General features: G+C 44.7%; 1 protein-coding gene across 2 annotated transcripts in view; it reads left to right on the forward strand.

The window, feature by feature from the left end:
• The window catches only part of LSAMP (limbic system associated membrane protein), a 794,347-nt gene that overhangs the window by 682,021 nt on the left and 93,669 nt on the right, over window positions 1–18,657 (forward strand). For both annotated transcript variants that reach the window (XM_058854971.1, XM_058854961.1), the window contains one exon: window positions 5,541–5,666. In XM_058854971.1, the coding sequence (XP_058710954.1) occupies window positions 5,541–5,666 (126 nt within the window). The remainder of the gene's footprint in view (window positions 1–5,540; window positions 5,667–18,657) is intronic.

The raw sequence follows: 18,657 nt of genomic DNA on the forward strand, positions 1-18,657 counted from the left end.
TTTGCCCTGAGAACTGGTGACTCCTGTGCAGTAGTGGGTGGGACTCTTAATTTTATCCAACAGATGGGGGTCCTACTTGCCGATAGAGAGGAAGGAAATAGGCTGGAGGAAGCAACTAATGAGGATATATGGAAAGGATTGAGACTTTTTCCATTTGTATCCAAGGTGCCCTTTTTCGGACAAGCAGTTAGACCACTTAAATGAAGCTTATGAGCTTTCTTAGGCAGTTTCAATACTGTTTGCATCTGTGTCTTGGAGGTATTAAATAGCTTTTGCTGTATTATAGGTCTGTAGACTGGGAATAAGAGCTGTCATTTTTTATAATTTTTGTGACTTATTGACAAAATACTGTACTGTTGAGCAGTCTTGGAATTGAATACTGAGAAGCAGCTGCCCCACAGTGGAAAGCTCCATCCAAGGGTCTTAGATGCAGGGCACTGTTTACCCAGAGGGAAGAGTCCAGGCATCTGACTGGATTTCATGTGAGTACATTTACACAGCTCAGAGTTTTCCAGATAGGTGTCCACTGTCCCTCTGCATTTTTGACTCTGTCATACCTGAGTTGAGTTCCTAGTCCTGTGCTTCCTGCCCTTTTCTCACAAACCCATCCTCCTGCTGCTTTGAGGTGTCATGTGAAGCACCATGGGAGCAGAGTGCCATCAGAGCAGGAGCCAGGTCCTGCTCCCCCCAGCCTGTTAGTACCCCTTGTACCACTTTCTGCTAGGCAGTACTTCCCACTCCTGCCACTTTGTGCCTCTGCTGAGTCTAGGTGCTCTGATCCAAAGGCAGGGATCTGAACTGTTTGGGAGCTGTGGCATGGCTCAGTCTCAGCATAAACTACATTGGGAAAAGATCTCTAGAAGCAGTGCTTTAGCAAGGGTGGTCTTGATGTTTTCTGGTTCCATCCCCCATTGCACTCCTGGAAAGATACTAAGGAGATGGCCTCCTGTGTGTGAACTCGTGTCTCTTAACCTTTGGGCTCACTCATTTACTGGCATTAGGGGTGAGCACTGCTCCTTGCCTCCTTCCATAGCCTTGAATCAGAACACTGATCCAGCCCACCCACACCATCCCAGGTAATATCTCAGGAGGAGTTTTGAGTTCTGAAGGGCTTTGGTTATAAAAGGCAAGGATAACAGCAGCAGATGTTTGTGTGTTTGCTTGTTTGTGGTTTCCTTGCTGCCTCCCGTATGCAGCCCCTGGTCTGTAATAACTGCTATAGTGGGTGTTTTTGTGGAAACAAATCACCTGCTTTCATCTGGAGAGCAACAGTGATTGTGCTGGGGGAGCATGATCTATTTTTCATGTCTCAGTCTTTCTTATTATTTAAATTAATGTGAGTTGCAGTTGTCATGAAGTGAAGGATTGACAGCAATTAACCAGAACAGGCTTGCTGCAAGCTGTTTCTGCACAATCCTGTTCCACCTAGCTCTATCACTGTATCTTTCTTGGGACTTAAAATCTCCCACACCAGCTCTGACCTTGTACCCCTCCTGCAGCTCTCCCAGTCCAGGGCACCCTACAGTATCTCTGCCCTCATCTCACTCCTGCCTTGCAGCTCTCCTCCTCCTCCAATGTGAGCTTCTCTCATGGAGAATGGCCACTGGTTACTTTAGGATTTGTTATTTACTGTCAGTGACATGGGAGATGAGATGCTGGGCTGGCATCAGCCTAGTGCTGTAGATGTGAAGTGTAGAAGAAACAAATATATGAGTTTCAAGCCATTCTTCTCAGTGTTCATTCCTATCCATCTCTCCAGAATCAGTGCCTGCTGTGGGTGGAGCATCCTCCCTCTCTGGGGATGGAGCGGTGGGGTATTACACTGTGCTTCCTTTCATGTCTGGCTCTGCTCCCCACCCCAACCAGGGGGATCCTAAGCACGCTGTCATGGATACTCCGTATGATTCACACTGAAAGAGTTGAAAAAATCTGGCCAATTTATCTTTTTCAGCAGTACCAGAGACCCAGGCAGTGCTTTCCCATGGTCCTTGGAGCCAGAAGGGTCCAGGAGCAGTCTGGTTTCCCCTGAAGGGAAAAGCTGTTAGTCAGAACATGAAGAGTTTGGAAGCCCTGTTTAGCTGTAGTACTTGCCCTGCTGTGGGGCTGCAGCTCGTGGGTTTGCCTCTGCTAATGGTTCAACAAGGCCAAACACAAAAGAATTTTCCACTTGAGGGTCAACAGGAGATGGCTGGGAAAATGGAGGCTGTGACACCCTGATGATTATGGTCCCAGGAGGTTTTGTTCTCAGCAATCCTTCTTCCAGCAGTCTGGGACCTGTGAAAACATAATACAACCCACACATGGGGTAAAATAATAAGGTCAAAGCTTCTCATTTTAAGGCTGTCCTAAAAAGGTGTGTGCAAGGTAATGACAAGTGCCAAGGAGGCAATGCTAACTGTTGCTGCTGCTGACAGTTTTGGCATTTTAACATGCTGGCTTGATGCCCTGAAAATTAAAAGTCTCTGACTTTTTATCTGAGTGAAATTATTGTCCACTGGCTTTGGATTCTAAGCAGATGAAGCCAAGCCAGGTTTTAAGTTTAGAGGGAAATTATTTCCTGCCCTATTCCCCCTTGTCTGAGCCTTTCATTGCCTTCTGACCAAGGTGGCAGCTGAAAGGAAACAGCCATTATTTTCCTAGCAGGATTTCAGCCTTGGATGTCCTTTTCACCCTCATCTGAAAAAGTGGCAAGCCAGATATGACCATCTGGACACATGCTCTTCCTCTTGGGCATTCAGTAGGCATGGTCAGAACTGCTTGTACTGGCTGAGTTGACTTGATCCTCTGTGAAGTAAAATGTCTTGCTGGCTTTGGAGAGTGGCAGTTTATACATGTCCCAGCTGGAGCTCTGCTGCTGCCCTGTAGTGGCTTTTGCTGCTCACTCCTCAGGCATTTTGGCTGGCATTGTACCATTTTAATAGGGCTTCACACTGGCCCACAGCTTCACCTGCTAGTCCTGCTTCAGTTTAGTCCTTCTCAGTTTTCTGCATGGCTTTTTTTTTCCTCATGCAACTTTTAACCTCTTGGAGTTATGGTAATATTCCCAAAATGCAGTCTAGCTACTGGTTTTACTCCTGGGCTGTTTACCCAGGTTTGCCAGTGCACTGTGGAGATGTTTTGCTGAGGATGCTCCAAAGTCACTGTCCTTGCATCCCCTGACAGAACACCTGGGCCACAACTCTTGCAGAAATAGGAGCTTCTGATGTTCTTTCCCAAACTAAGCCCCTCTGTCCTCTCCTGTGCATGTTGGTCTTCTATCAGGTTTGAGTTGGCCCTCCAAGTTGCTTTGTTTCCAGAAAGTATGAGTAGCAGTTTGGATTTCAGCACCAGAACTTTCAGGGCTCTGCCAGCCTGCAGATCTGCTGGCTGGAACAATGTGCAGGTCTGTCCTGAACCATGGGACAGGGTGTTCCCCTCATCCACTGGGTAAGAAAGGAGGTGAGTTTCCATCCCCTCTCTGAGGAGCCCTTTCCTTTCTTTCTGAAAGTAAAAGCTTTTTCCTCATTTTGAGTCCAAATTTTTCCCTACATTGCAGCTCATGTTAGCTGCTTCTCAGTGTTTACTGTGCACCTCTGAGAAAAGCCTGACTGTCTTTTCTGCACATTCCCACTCACTTTTTGTAGAGGGCAATAACATCTCCCTCAGCCTTCTCTTCTTCAGACTGAACAGACCCATCTCTCTTAGGTTCTCCTGGGAAGCCATGTGCTACAGCCCTCTGACCATCTTGGGAGCCTTCCAGTTGGCTTGCTCCAGAGTGTCAATGGCCTCCTTGTACTGGGGAGCCCAAAACCGATCTAGCATCTAACACTAGAGACTGACACTGATCAAGTGTCTAACAAGCACCATGTAAAGGAAGTGCCTAAAGGCACTTCCCTGCACTTAGGGGGTTACACTCCTGCTAATACAACCCAGGATGCTTGGTCTTTGCTGCAAGGGCATACTGCTAACTCATGCTGAACCTGAAGGACCCCCATGTGTCCTGGACTGCTTGAGCCTAGCACTTTCCCCCTTCCAGAAAATATTGAGGTGGTTGGTCCCTAATGATGGACTGTGATTGTGAGGCTTATTCTACCTGTCTAAAGCAGTATTGCTTCATCTTAATCATCCCAATGGTTTTTCACACACATGCCACCATGAATCTGTGTGAACATCTGATTCCTCTTGTTTGTCCACCATGATATTTGCACTGATGCACAGGCATTTGAGGTGGGCCCCCCACAGCTGTCCTGCTTTCACAAGGCATGCAGAAGCCTTCCCTGTTGTGTTGCCCCCCAGCTGCTCCCTCACTGCCCTCTGCACTGTCACTTCTCTACAGATCACGGCAATCCTGCCCCAGTGTGCCTGGCTTAAATCCCTCCTTGCCTGTGTGAGTGAGCCTGTTGGAAAAGAGATGTCTGCCTCACTTTGCTCGACAGGTCCTCTTCCTTCAAGGGGGTCTCATGGTCATAGGCAGTCAAGCGTTGTCCATGAGTTTGGGGCGTGAGAGGGGCTAATGTGGGTTGTAAACAACACTCCTGTGAATCCAGCAACACAGCTGGAAGTAGTGAATTTCCCTCTTCAGGCTTCATTTCCTCTTCCCCACATAGTTTATAGGCAGTTTTGCCTCAAAAGGACCATCAGCCACTCCTGCCAGGGAGGGGGAAGGGAAAGCTTCTGTCTGTTTACTCTGTGGTAAGCAAAGCAGAAAATGATGTTGTTTCTTTCCTCACTACACACAAATTTGGAAGCTGAAAATGTATTAAATAAATAAATAACTTAGAGGGTTCCTTTTTAGTGAAAATCCCTTACCATCTGACATGGGGTGTGAAGCATGGAAGCAAGACATGGACGTGAGAGAGGAAAGACTGAAACAGCTGGCACATTCCACACCTGGAAGTGCCTGTTCAGGTCCAAATTCATGGTCACTCTGGTGCCATGACACAAACTCAGCCTGGAAAGTTTTTAAGGATTTTGGATGCCCAAGTCATGGTTGATCTTGAACCTTAGAGACTCTGCTGTGCCTTTGGTGCTCTGCCATGTGTGGTGCAGTCATCCAGAAGCTGCCTACTGCAGGTAGCCCACTGGGGGTGTTCTCTTGCCTGAAAGATGTCACAAAAACCAATAACTAATACACACTCTGAGTCAGTGCCTTGAAGCCTGACATCCTTCAGGAGGATGTAGAACTCCATCTGGGACTCCCTGGAGTGTAAAAATTAGCTGGGATGATACTTGGAGCCTGCTGACCCTTTCTATGCAGCCTTGAGGTAGGCAGGCAAGTTCTGAGAGGTCATTTTATGAAGACCCCCAAACTCGTCCAAACACAAAGCACTGCAGTTGCAGCACAGGCCATTTCTACCTGTAGACTCTTGGAATACAAACTACACACCAGTACAGACTACTCTGATGTAATTTCAGAAGCCCAGGTAGCAGTGAGAGGGGGTGCAGCCTGTGAGATGAGTTTGTGGCTGGCTCTGGTTGATAGGTAGGTAGATTAATAAGCCAGGCAAGCTGCCCTCATAATTCTGCTTCTAACAAGGTCAAACTTTCTTTTGTCTTCACAGTTCCACCAAAGATCTCCACGATCTCCTCGGACATCACCGTGAATGAGGGCAGCAATGTGACCCTGGTTTGCATGGCAAATGGGCGTCCTGAGCCTGTCATCACCTGGAGGCACCTCACTCCTACAGGTAAGAAATCCAACTGGATTAAATTTGTGAACTGCACAGTAGTTTCCTTTTCTTCCAGCATCAAAGAAAATTTCAGTAGCAATATAGGCAGCTATAGAAAACTGGCAAGAATCTTAAATGTACTTCAAGCTTGTTTTGCAGTGTGAATTCCCAGGCACAATAACCAGGTTTTCCAACTGAACAAATGAAATTACTTCAATATATCCTCTGCAGAGTTGGACATGTAATTCTATTTAGCTTAGGTCTTCATCTACTTCTCCCAGTCTCTACTGCTGGTAATGCACAGCACAGTGGTGGAGATGAAATGCTGCTGGTGCTAAACTGAGGGAAAAGGCTTTCTGTTGAGACACTGCATAAAAGAGGTTCTCTCTGAAAACCATGGGATTTGCTTCCTACTGATCTGCCTTAAAAGGGAGAGAGAAACAGTGGCCCAGTTAATTTCATATTGCTCTCCACTTTGGCAGACAGCCAGAAGTCAGAAGTCTTCTGAGGTGAGTAAAGAAAGCATTTGATCTTCAAGGTGTGTGAAGAGCAAGATGGTCACAAAATAAAGGAGAACTCACCATCTTTGTTCTGCTATCTGACTATGCCCTCCATGCTCAAGGACATGACCAGGTTAGGAGGAGAATGTCCTTTCAGTAGCCAGACTCTGTGGGGTTAGCACCTTGGGTTGCAAGGAAACCTTCAACCCCTAAAGATTTAACAGTAGGATCAGAACAAGAGGTAGGTTTCTATCCCTCCATATCTCCTCCTTGGAGGAGAGAAAAATTCTTTAGTTGATTTCTTTTCCTATCAGATACTCTTTAATTTAAAATGCATGGGGAAAACATTGATTAGCCCCATATGAATGATCTTCTGTGATACTCACATATATGTAAAGGGTTAAAGAGGATTTGAAGTAGGCAGTCAGCAAACATTCTGCATGTGCTACAGATAGTCCAGCTTCCTACTGCAGTTCAGTTCTGCAGTGTTGCAGAAAGAAAGTTGGAGAAAGGTAGAATGACACATTGGAACAGAGCTTAATCTAAGGGCTACATCCAGAACCCCCTGGATTTGGAGCCTGTGGTTGAGATTGGGGTTACTTAGATTTCCTGTCTTGTCTCTTCAGCCAAATCAAAGTTCTCCTGAGCTTTCATGATATGAGAGCCAGATATGCAGTTTGTATTTCTGGCCTATTTCTTGCAATGCCAAGAGAAAAAAGATGAGGAAAGCTTGCCAGGAAGAGGTGAGAGCAGGGCTGATTAGGGGAACACTATTCCTCTGTGGTATTATCATCACTACCTGACTTTTCTCTTCTGTTTTTTTTAGAATTATGACTGTGCCATTTGCATTCATAAGAGAATATAACTTTTTTTTTTTTTTCATTTTTAAATATGTATATAGAATCTTCTAGTTCTGGTATTTCTGTTCTTAAGGTTTAGTTCATATAAAATCTTCCATATTACTGCTGCATTGGTCTTTCAGTTCTCTAACTCTTTCTTGTATCCAAGTAAAATATACTCCCTAGCTATTTTGTGAGCACAGCCTAACACTGAGTTAAGGGCGCTAAATCTTTGTGAAATGTAAGGCCTGATAGACATGAGATGCATTCTTCAGAGCAGTGAGAAGATTCTTGTCCTGACTCATCACTTTGGCTGTTGCTGCTTTGTGGGAGGCTTTTCATTTGTACCACCTACTTCACTGTATAGACAGAGAATTTTATTTTTTTTCCTTTTTAAAAAGTCTCCACAGAACAAATCCTCACTCTGGCTATCCTCTCTGGTTAGCAACAGAACTGAAGAATCCCATCCCTGCTTTGACCACGGGGACAGTTTTCTTGGCTCTGTTGTTCAGTTTTCCAGCAAGTCCTTTCACAATTTTTCTCCCATGCTGTGTCTTAGAGGTGTTGCCTTGTTAGCATCCCTCAGCACCATCTCACCGACTCCTTTCCAATCCCTCCTCAGTCCTCCTCCCTACAGTGAAGCCTGCCAAGTACCTCCTTCATAACGAACTAGAGGTTATGATGAAGGGCAGGCAGTCCTCAGTCTGTCACCTCCATGTGTCACTGATTGTGGTTCTTTCTTTTTCCCCATCTGAACCCATCTGCTGTCTTTTACAGATACAGAGGAACTGCTTTCAGGCAGACATCAGCTCTTTGAGCAGCATAAAGCCCAGTAAGACACTTGTCTCAAAATGGGAGGCAGAAGGGCTTCTTTTAAATGTTTTCCTTGAGGTTGACAATTAATATAAATTCCAAATCTCTTCCAGAGCTGCTGCAATTGGAAACGTGTCTTATCTTGGAATCGCCCTTTTCCAGAACTGTAAGGCATTTTGGCTCCATTTATGCGAGTTTTGAAGACATCTGCTATGCATCAAAGAGCTATTTTAGATCATTGTAAAGGTTTCTAAAATATATCTCTCTCCTTCAATTTTTTTCATGGTTAAACTTGTGACTGCAGAACTGGAAGAAAGAGTGTTATTGAGCTTGTGTGGGAGGTTTTGAATGGACAGGTAGTGAAATTAAATCCGTATTGGGGGGCAAGAGGGCCAAAGAAAATTACTTTTTCCTTGTGCACTCTCCTCAAGGAGTTCATTAGCAACTTTGTCTGCTTTTTCTTTCATTCATTGACTTCATCAATAGTGTTTGTTAGCTAATTACCTGAGCTAGGACCACAGAAATTATTTAATTCTTATTGGCTGGGAAGTGGAAGATACAAATGCAAGGGGAAAGCAGTGTTGGTACTTAGGCAGAGAAGGTAGGGATGCATGTGGTAGTTCATTTAATGCTGCAATCATAGCATACTTATCTGCCTATCTGGGAAGTTAAAAAAATTGATTTATAAACTGCTATGTTGCTTCCTCAAATGATTCTTCAGTGAGCAGTTGAACCAGATATTTTTCTCACTTCAACTGTAAGTCCTGATATCCTCAAGCAGCCCACAGGAAAAAAAAATCCTCCTAACCCTGTGAGAAAGCTAAAATGTGACTGAGGTTGATGACTGTAGCACTGACACCTGGGAGGAAGGCAGGTAAGGGGAAAAATACTCTAATAATTCAATGGCAAATGACAATACAGATCAGCTTTAATTTGATGAAAGCAGGAATGACATTGTTTGGATGCAAGTCCCTGCTCTCCTCTTATATTCCTCTTCCAATGATTGGCAGATTGTATTTTGACAGAGCAGGTGGAGAGTCACCCAGACCGTTTTCTTTCTCACCTGACAGGCCATTGTTCTGTAGGACATTGCCAACCTGGTCTGAGTAGTTGTGGATAATTGAACAGGCATTGTCTGGGAGCACAAACAGCTTCATTAGCTCTTCTCCTCCAGCTAGCAGAGCTCTTTTCTGGGATCACTGACCTGCAGCTTCCAGCAGCAGGCCAGCACATCCCTCCCTGCACATAGTGTGATCCCTTTCCTGTGACCAGGAGACAGCTGCAGGACACTTTTGGCACCCTGGTTTGTGATGGTAAGCCATGGTAAAGACCGTAAAACCAAAGATCTGAAGTGGATTTGTGATCAGGAAATTGTGACATGTTCAGTTAGAGTGAGGGTGAGTATTGATGATATCCTATGCAGTGTGCATGAATTAGCAGTTGTCAGCATTAGGAATACTTCACTAGGCAACACTCTGTAGTCTCATTTCTTGAAAGGCACAAAACCCAGATTCTTTGTACCAAGAGTGGGTGGTACCCTATTGTTTTATTCTCCTTAATTTAATCTCATAACCTGCTTAATCCATGCCCCACAAAGATGTAGGTTATTTTTTGTCACTGAATGCAATAACCTCAAATGTGCCGTAGCTGCACCACATCCTGGATGAGGCCCTGACACAGGACCATTTGTCACTTATCACACTGATAGTCTGTGAAGGATACCACAGGCAGCCTACCCATCTGTGGGTAGTCATGTTAGGAGTTCTGTTTTCCCTATACATTGTACCAGGATAACAGCTAACACAGCCAAGAAAATATTCCAGTAAAATAGTTCAGAGGTGGTAGCCAATGCCTGCTTTCAAGCCCGTTTTTGTTTTACTTCAGGTCTCTACTGACTTATGTTTATTCAGGCTAATGTGTCTTCTCCCTACCTGTAAGCTTCTGAGATCACAGTCCAGAGTGTAATTTATCATTTCTCATCTCTATGTCTTATTCAGAGCCAAACTAGGTGCCTGGTTCACTGAAAAAGAGCTTTATAGGGAGAAGAAAAATTAATGTTCATTCATATTCTTACCTGTAAACTCTCAAGGGAAACCCTAAAGAGTGGCCTCTTGTGAATCATGTTTGCAGCAATATGAACATGGACAGTTGTTGCAAGGTCTTTGAATTACCAGATATCTCACTGCCAATCCTTTTGTTGTGCATGGGTGGGAAAATGCAGAAGAAAAAGCCATCTCCTGTGCTGAGAAGCTTGTACTCGAGCTCACAAGAGCAGTAGCTCTGCTTCTTTGCCACAAAGGATCAGTGACTGAAACCTTCCCAAGAGTCTTGCTCATGGGTTCTCTGGCAAATGTCTTTAGTACCTGTGTTGATGGCAGCCCGAGAGCTGGTGATAGGGAGACAAAGCTACATTCACCAAAGATGAGGGATTGAGTCTTTTACTGGTTATGCATAACCAGCTGAGGAACAAGCAATTCCCTTTTCCTAGAGAAGCTACAGAGTATAAAACCACTAGGTATCCCATTCTGGATCCAACTTCCTTGGCCTCAGGCAAGCAAGGCCACTTGATGGAGAAGAAAACGCTCTGGATTCTTCCAAATTCTCCCTGACAGTCTAAAGAAACCCACTTTGGCTCAGAAAAAGAGCTTAGTTATTACAGTGGTAATCACAGCATAAGAACCATTCTAGTGCAAAGCAGATAAGTATTGATTGCAACACCCAAGTTTCATGTCACAGCATAAAATGAAAGGAGAAGGCTTGTCAAATATGCCAGTCTGATTCTCCCTAAAGGGTGCTAGAAATTCACATTGAGTCTTAGGGAATTTACCGTAGCCTGGGAAGTTTAGGAGGGATATAGAGAATACAGAAATGTGCCTGCATGCCCTGTGTAATTGAGATGGTATACATATAATATATTTATAAACAGCTGTAGAACTCATTGCCATGGAAAGTTATTTAAAGACGAGAACTTGGCAGGACTCAGCCAGCTTGTGTATTCCTGAGGATAATGTGAACAAATCTGGATATTCCTGTTATTCACAATAAAAATATTGAAAAGGATGTTAAACTTCATGCTTTGGGGCTCAGAGATCAGGATAAGACCTAAAGTGAAAGAGACAGATTATCTCACACCCCCGCTCACTTGTGTGTTTTCCTTCAGTGCATGCCAGCCTCCTTGTAGAGCTGAGCACTGAAGCAAGCAGAGACAGAGAGCTTTCTGAAGGCATGAGTTAAGAAGGCCATATTGGTCACAATGGGCAACTCTGATCATTATGTCCTCTGTTTGCTTCCTTCTCATTGCTGCCTAAGTCCAAAGCCTTGTTGCTTCACTTTGTGTTGCACAGGGAAACCCAGTTTATGCCCAAGAAAAATATCAAGCAGAAAACCTTCAGCCAGAGTCACCACAAATCAGCCCTGTGGTCAGTAGGTAGTGATAGGAAGCAGATTTTCTGGTTATCTAAAGCATTTAGATTTAGCCCATCTTTCTGCTGCTCTCCTAAAACCTTAGTAAAACAGTTGTAGAGAAAAGCAGCTTTGTTTTGGGAGGCATGGGGTAGGGGTTTTTTGTTTGTTGGGGGTTTTGTGGCATTACTGTACCAGCTCTTCTTATTTCACAACCTTCTCCCTGTGGAAACTTGAGGTTTACAAGATATTTCTTTAACAAAACAACTGAGGCAACTGATGATTTTTTTAATAGGTCTCCTTTTCCTCTTTTTTTTTCCTTCTTTCATCTTCAAAATACTTTCTGTTAAAAAAAGTCTTCCACAGAGACCTTTCACTTTGCCTCTTATACACTCCCAGTTTGTTTTAGCACACTTTCTGAGATGTCTTTTTCTCTTGATCTAGTCTTCATCTTACCCAATATGTAGGGGGAAAAAAAAAAAAGGGGGGGGAGAAGAGGATGCTGGCTCATAAAGAGCCTGGGAAACAAGCCAAACTTTCAACTTTTTCAGGTCTTCTCCAGAAGGCTTCTAAAGTGGTTTCAACCTCTATTTGCTTCCCACTAACACTTGCTCCACATTTCTTATATTTTTAGAGGTGTGTTTTTCCTAGGGCCCACAGTCTAGATCCCCATTGCCTCCTTCCTCACCTCTAAGAAACTTAAGTCGTGATGGTGCTCTCTGCCCAGCACACTTTACCTTCTTCCTTCTTTGCCCAGAAACACATCCACTGCACAGGGATCCTTCCTCTTGTAATCATCTTGCAATGCTTCCCCATTTCAGTATAAACACTGTTTATGCATGAGACATTCATTTTTTTAACAGCTTTGCTTTCTCTGCACTGTCCCAGGCCAGAGAGGGAGAGCAAGGCCTCCTGAGTAATTTGGCATTTCTGGGGAAACAGACAAATAGAGTTACTGTGAGGAGGAAATTTACTCTGCTGCCTTCAGCAGTGGTTGGAGGGGAACATGTGGAGTCTTGTGGTCAGTGCTTGTCTGCTCCACCTCTGGAAAGATTGTCTGTGCTGCTGCTGGCAAGATGTGGCAGTTCTATACCAAGTTAGTTGCCTTCTTGCCACATAAAAATGTTGCTCCTTGCAGCAAGTTGGATTCTGGTAGAGTTGCTTCCTTTATATCTTCTCCCAGATGGGTACCAATTCTAGTCGGTCATGCTGCTAAAGTCTTTTCCATGGCATTTTAAAGGCTGAGCTGGATTGTGTCCATATGAAAACTTTCCTCCACCTACAGAAAAGCAGCATTTTTCTAGTTCACTGCTGTAATATTACTGTCTTTGCAGTGCTGTTCCTCTCCCCTCAAGTTTAGTGATACTCAGTGGGGAAACTCCTGTTTAGCTGGGGCAGCCAGGAATAGCTAGCTGCTTTCCCTCCCTGACCTCCATGAGCCAGTCTTGAAGGATCCCAGAGGGCTAGATGTGAGAGTGAAAACTGAGCACCCCAGAAGATGAGTATTCAAAATCTCCCAGAATTAATGATGACAGGAAAAGGAATCACCAAGTGCTTTCACAAGCAGAATTGCAAGAGCAGCTTAATGAACTTTCCAATTCTCCATCATTCCTACCCATTCCACAGACCCATTGAAACCAAGGGACTTTTTTGTCCTGACTAGGACAAAAAGAGGAGAGGTCTGCTAGCCCTGCCCTGCTGAGAATGGTAAATGCAGTCCATCGGGCTTGCCTTCCCTACGTGCCTTTCTTGTTCTCCAAACACACATTCAGCACTGTAGTCAACTACAACAACAGTAAAACAGTGTCTGAAGAGAAGGTTACTGAGTGCAGGACACTGGTGAGGTGTGGATGTGTGTGTTGCTGTGTCTCCCTCTAGTGATCTGAACTCACAAGTCTGCTTTGGGTCCTTGGTGCTTGGAGCTGCTGGTCTGGTGACAGAGCTTCCCTGGATTCACTGGAGTAAAGGGTGGATATTTTAGAACTGGGTCCCATTCCCCCTGCCTTTTGGAGGTCATATTCCCCATTGGCAGCTCCGTGTTTGCAGCTGCAGTTCACATCTGAAAATTTAAATGTGCTTGTACAGAGAGGTTGCTTGTGAATTAAAGAGAGAAAAAATTTCATATCATGTTAAATTGAATGGTTTCAATTCAAACATCCTTAAGAAAGCTAGCCTTAAGAAGAAAATGGGGAGGCTGCATTTTTTCCCCTTGTAGTTTTAATCTATAAGTAGTTTCACTTAAGGCAAGCATATTTCTCATTCTCTCTTCACAGTAGGAGAGAGACACACTAATAAAAAGGGAAAGTTAAGGCAGTAGCTTATGCTTGGTCCATGACTTTATTTATTTATTTATTTATTTCATTTAAAGGGAGAGACCACCATTTTGTTATTATGCTGTTATGTGACTACAGCTGATCTCAGTGGCTGCACTGACTTCAGTGCCTGATATATTCTTCACTGGAGCCAGACCTACTGTCTCATCTTATGACCCCAGTGAGCATAGATGACAGCATCTACTGCAGCACAGAGGTCCTACCAGGACAGGATGTCTGGAGGGAGTTTCCTGTACAGCCCCAAAGCCTTCATCCCTTCAAGCATCTCTTGCACAATATCTACTGTCTCTTGCCTCTGGCTCCACACCAATCCCAATCATGAACCTGCTTATATATTCCAGCTCTAGAGATAGCAAATAAAAGATGGAAAATAGTGAGAGAGAGAAGAGAGGAGTGTAGGGAGAAGCAGATTATTTGCAAGAGTCTCCTGTATGTGTAGATAACCTAGGGCAAAGAGAAAGCCAGCTTTAGGGGCGAGACATCCTGAAACTGCTTCAGCAAGGTCAGATGTCACTCAGCCTCCTGCAGTGTGGAGCATTTCTCCCAGGCCTGAATACAGTTGTAGTGGAAGTGGGAGTCTCCCAGCTGAAGGCACTGAGCTATTTTGGTAATGCCAGGCTGAGATAGACCCTGGTGTTGTGAACACTTGTGCTCTGTTTGCTTCATCAGCCTCCTTTCTGAGCCTTTCAGAAATATGTCTTCAGAACATCCCTCCCTTTCCTGTCTGAAGAAAAGTGTGAGAGACTCTAAACATGATTCAGGGGGTTATTTTTTCTTAGGAGGTGCATGTACAAAAGCATTGTTCTTATTTCTTCTTCAGATACTCTTTTCTTTCGGAACAGCACCTGATAAATATGATTCTTCCGATGTACTCTGTATTTTTTCATGCACTGGCTGAACAAATCATCCTTTCTCATAAACTCCCAGTGAGTGCCCACCGCAGTGCTACTGCAGCAGAGGAGCAAAGCAGAGGGGCTGGCAGGCCCATCCAGGGAAGCGAGAGCTGTGCTCTGATGCAGCCTTTGAATTTCACGCCCCGTTTGGAGTGACTTGAGCCGTTGGAAAGATAAGCGTGTCCTGCCAAAGGATCAGTACAGTCTGCAAGGTAGAAAGGTGTAATGCAGGTGTTGGTGGTCTGGAAAAGGCACTGATCGTGGGAGATTTAAGTTGTATTGACTGAGGGCGGTGGCAGATTGGAAGGGCCATGGAATGAGGACAGGACCATATCTATGGCACTGCAGAGCACATTCAAAGAGCCCACTGCTTGTCTGGGCTTGTATGCCAGGAAAGCCGCCAGTGGGAGATGAGATTGCTGCAGTGTGGGAAAGGCAAAGGCAGGAGTAATGCAGTCTCCCAGGGGCTCCTTAGGCTCCACATAAGGGTGCCTGTGGGTCACTGCCCTGTTGCATTGTGCCTGGCTGAGAACTGATGGCAGGATCATCCTAATTACGAGCACTGTAATGGTTGCCATATGTCACTGACACCCTCCTTACCTTCTGTGCAGCCTGTGGATTTGTAAAAGCTGCATGAGTATGCAGGTGCACACTGCTGCATGCATTATTTGTGAGCACTTGACTGTGTGTTTATTTGTGTGTTCACCATGCTGGTGTCTGTCCATGCAGTTTGCTGCACAGGTAAGCTTTTTGATATTTACCTGACTTATCCACCAGCCTCCAAGGCTTGCATTTCCTTTAAGGTAATTGTGAAACATAGCAGTATGCATAAAAAGTAAGAGCATGTCATAGTTCTGTACACCTGTCCAAACCCTGGCTGTACATGCTAAACTACAGCTGCATGACAGGGACAAAGATTTAGTATTTTTCGAGTCAATCATGATAGTAGACAAAATTTCAGGAATTCCAAAAACTGCAGCAGCTCAAGTCAAACTCCAAACTCTTCAACTCTAGCCTCTCTCTGACATGCTCGCTTTTATCTACTGCATTTATCTCTGCTGTACTTGGGCATCTTCCAAGCAAATAAATAATTGGATCCTGCTTCTGTCTCCCCTTCTGCCCAAGGGACTTAAAGTTAATTTGTGCTGAGTGTTGGGCTTTGGGTATGTGGTGGGTTGACCTTGGCTGGATGCCAGACGTCCACCAAGCCGCTCTATTGCTCTACCTCCTCAGCAGGATGGGGCACAGGGAGAAAATAAGATGAAAAAAAAAACAAACTTGTGGGTCAAGATAAAAGCAGTTTGAGATAGCAAAAGCAAAGGCCACTTACAGAAGCAAAGGAAAACAAAATATTTATTTTTACCCTCTAATTGTCACCAGCAGGCAATCTTCAGCTGCTTCTCAGGAATCTGGGCTTTAGTACACGTAGTGGTTTCTTCAAAAGACAAACATGATAGTAATGAATACCCCCACCCCTTTCTCTTGCCTTTTATTGCTGGGCAAATGCCTAACAGTATGGAACATTCCTTTGGTCAGTTTGGGTCAGATGTCCTGGCTGTGTCCCCTTCAAGGGTCCCACTCATCCTCAGCTAGCTGAAGAGGGGAAGATGTTGTTGAGACAGCCTTGATGCTGTGCCAGCACCCCTCAGCAGTAGAAAATACCAGTGTGTTACCAACACCTTCCTAGCTCCCAGTGTGAAGCACAGCACTCTGAGGTCTGCTGTGGGGGAAATAAACTCCAGCACAGCCAAACCCACTACAGGGGACAGGCTGCAGTGACAGGAGGAACTCGGGGTACATATAGGTAGATGGTTCTTGCGCTGTGAAATTCTAAGTGACCCCATTTCCTGTGGGGAGATCTGCAGCCATTTGATTGCTATGAGGAGGATTCCTGGTGGCTCTTGGGAGCTTTCCAGGGCACTACACAGGGCAACCTGGATTCCCTACATATTTCTTCAGCAGATTTCACCTGGGATGCCTGGAGCTGTGTGTACCATAATTTGAGTTATGAGAGGCTGGGATGGGTCTTGGAGTCCATGCACAGAGCAGAGCCTGTAAGGGACCTGGGAACAAAGAAAAGTCACATTTGCCATGCAGCATCTCCTGCATGAGACCCGGGGAAGATGAGGGAAGGAGACTGTTAAATTGAACAGACAAAAGTAATTAGAGGACTAAAATAATAGATTAATGAGCAGCCAGTGTCAGGGGAACTTATTAATTATCAGTAGAGGATTTCCTTCAGTGTGCAGCCTGGCCGAGGGCATGCAAGATAGCAACTAAAACTCAAGTCCCATTTAAGGGAGCTGCTAAAAAATTAGCAGCACTGGGTGTCTGGAGAACGATAGCAGAGGTTGACTTAAATGCTTCCTTTGAATCTCATGTTCTGTGTGGCTCAGGTAATGGCTGGGGATGAGGGGGATCTGGGAAACACTAGATTGTATCTAACCAATGTTAATAATGGCTCAATAAAAATGCTCTGATAAGAATGCATTAAAGTTGCACGTTTAAGCACTCACAAGCCAGGTAAGGTGAGATTTAAGGTTACAGATGCAACCTTAACTCTTCTCCTGCTGAGTGTACCTTAGCAGGCAGCCTCTAATTAAGGGGCATTGGGCTATTGCTCAAGTAATATAACATCGGTTAATGCTCTCTTTGGCTTTGGACAGGTGCACACAGTGTCTCATAATATTGTGGCTTTGTCTGTGTGTGCCTGATGAAACAGAGTCCCTTTTATTTGTGGCACTGAGCATACTGCATTAGTTGTACTGGAACAAAGCTTGGTGGTTTAAAACATGAGGTCCATTTAGACTGTTCAGATACAGGGCAATCCACCACCCATTTTCTTGGGTCAACTCTTCACATGTCAGAAAGTCATGGAAGATGTTGACATTAGGGGCAAGTTGTGTTGAAAACGGTGCTTTCCTTTCTAAGGACTGATTTCTGCTCCTTTAGCTCAACATATTGTGGGGGTTTTGCCTTTCTAAAGCATTCAGACTGTTCAGAGGGCAAGATGGCACATCAGACTGTGCCACAAAATAATGCCTTTTGTCTGTCACCGAGGAGGTAACTGTTCATATATCAGCGTGTTTTCCATTTAACATTCCTACATTTACAACTCTGAGTCTCATTGCATGTACTAAGGTTGTGATATAATGGGAAAAAGATAAAATGTAAAGGGCGAATCTGTTCTTGGAGGAGCATTACAGAAGTGAATGGATCCGGTGGTTTAAAACCAGATATCGTACATCTAACGAGTACATTCCTTAACAGTAATGCTGAGTTGTTAGTCTGCCCACTGAACACAAAGTTCATTGAGGAGAAGCCATCCCTTCTGCTGCGTAAGTCCTTGAGTAAAAACCTCTATCCTTCCCTGCGTACCCTTACTGCAGTGGCCTGAGATTTCTCAGAAGCCACCGTCTGTGCATTGGGCAAACATTATGTGCAGCACTCCTGTTATCCCACTGCTATCCCACTGCTATCCTACTGCTCATCCTTGCAGCTGTGCAGGGAGGCCTGCTTTGGTTGTGTTTGGAGAAAATATTCAACATTGTTTGACTATGAGTTTTTGCAAATCTGTTGGGCTCACAGTCATGTGAGCTGGGCTGCAAACTTGCATGCGAGTTTGAGAGCATTTAAAGCAGTTCAGATGCCCTGAGCTTTATTTTTTGCATTTTGGATCACTATATAAAGAACAGATGGGGTAACAGGAATGGCAAGGGCAGCAGTTTTAGCAGCAGTTTGAGATCTGTAGCTATTTTTAAAGGTTTCCAAATGTGTTTTGTCTGTCCTCAGCAAGACACAATTGAGTTGTGAGAGCTGTCCCTTAGAGGCAGGTGCAGGCTGGTCAGAATGAAGCAGAAGCTCATCAAGAGTGTTATGTGTGAAAAGGAAAGGTCACAAAAGCCCAGGTGGCCCTCCAGGAGACAGGCTGGGTGGCTGTGGGAGGAACAGATCTCATGTACAAAGCATGAGAGAGCAACTGAGAAGAGGAAAGGTAGGGAATTTCATAGAAAACCCATAGTATGGTGAAATGTGCTGATTAATTTCCACAGACCTGCACAGATATGAAGTGAGCTAAAAATTTCTCGCTCAGAGACTTTGGGGATCACTGAGCAGAGTTTGTTTAAAAGAAATGAGCTTCATCTGAGAGGTTTTGCAACTTGTGCTAATGAGAGTCTGTCTGTCAAACTTAAGTGGCATCAAGTGGCCCAGAACAAGGGCTCTTGGGC

This window comes from Poecile atricapillus, chromosome 1, assembly GCF_030490865.1.
Source record: "Poecile atricapillus isolate bPoeAtr1 chromosome 1, bPoeAtr1.hap1, whole genome shotgun sequence".
Classification (NCBI taxonomy): Eukaryota; Metazoa; Chordata; class Aves; order Passeriformes; family Paridae; genus Poecile; species Poecile atricapillus.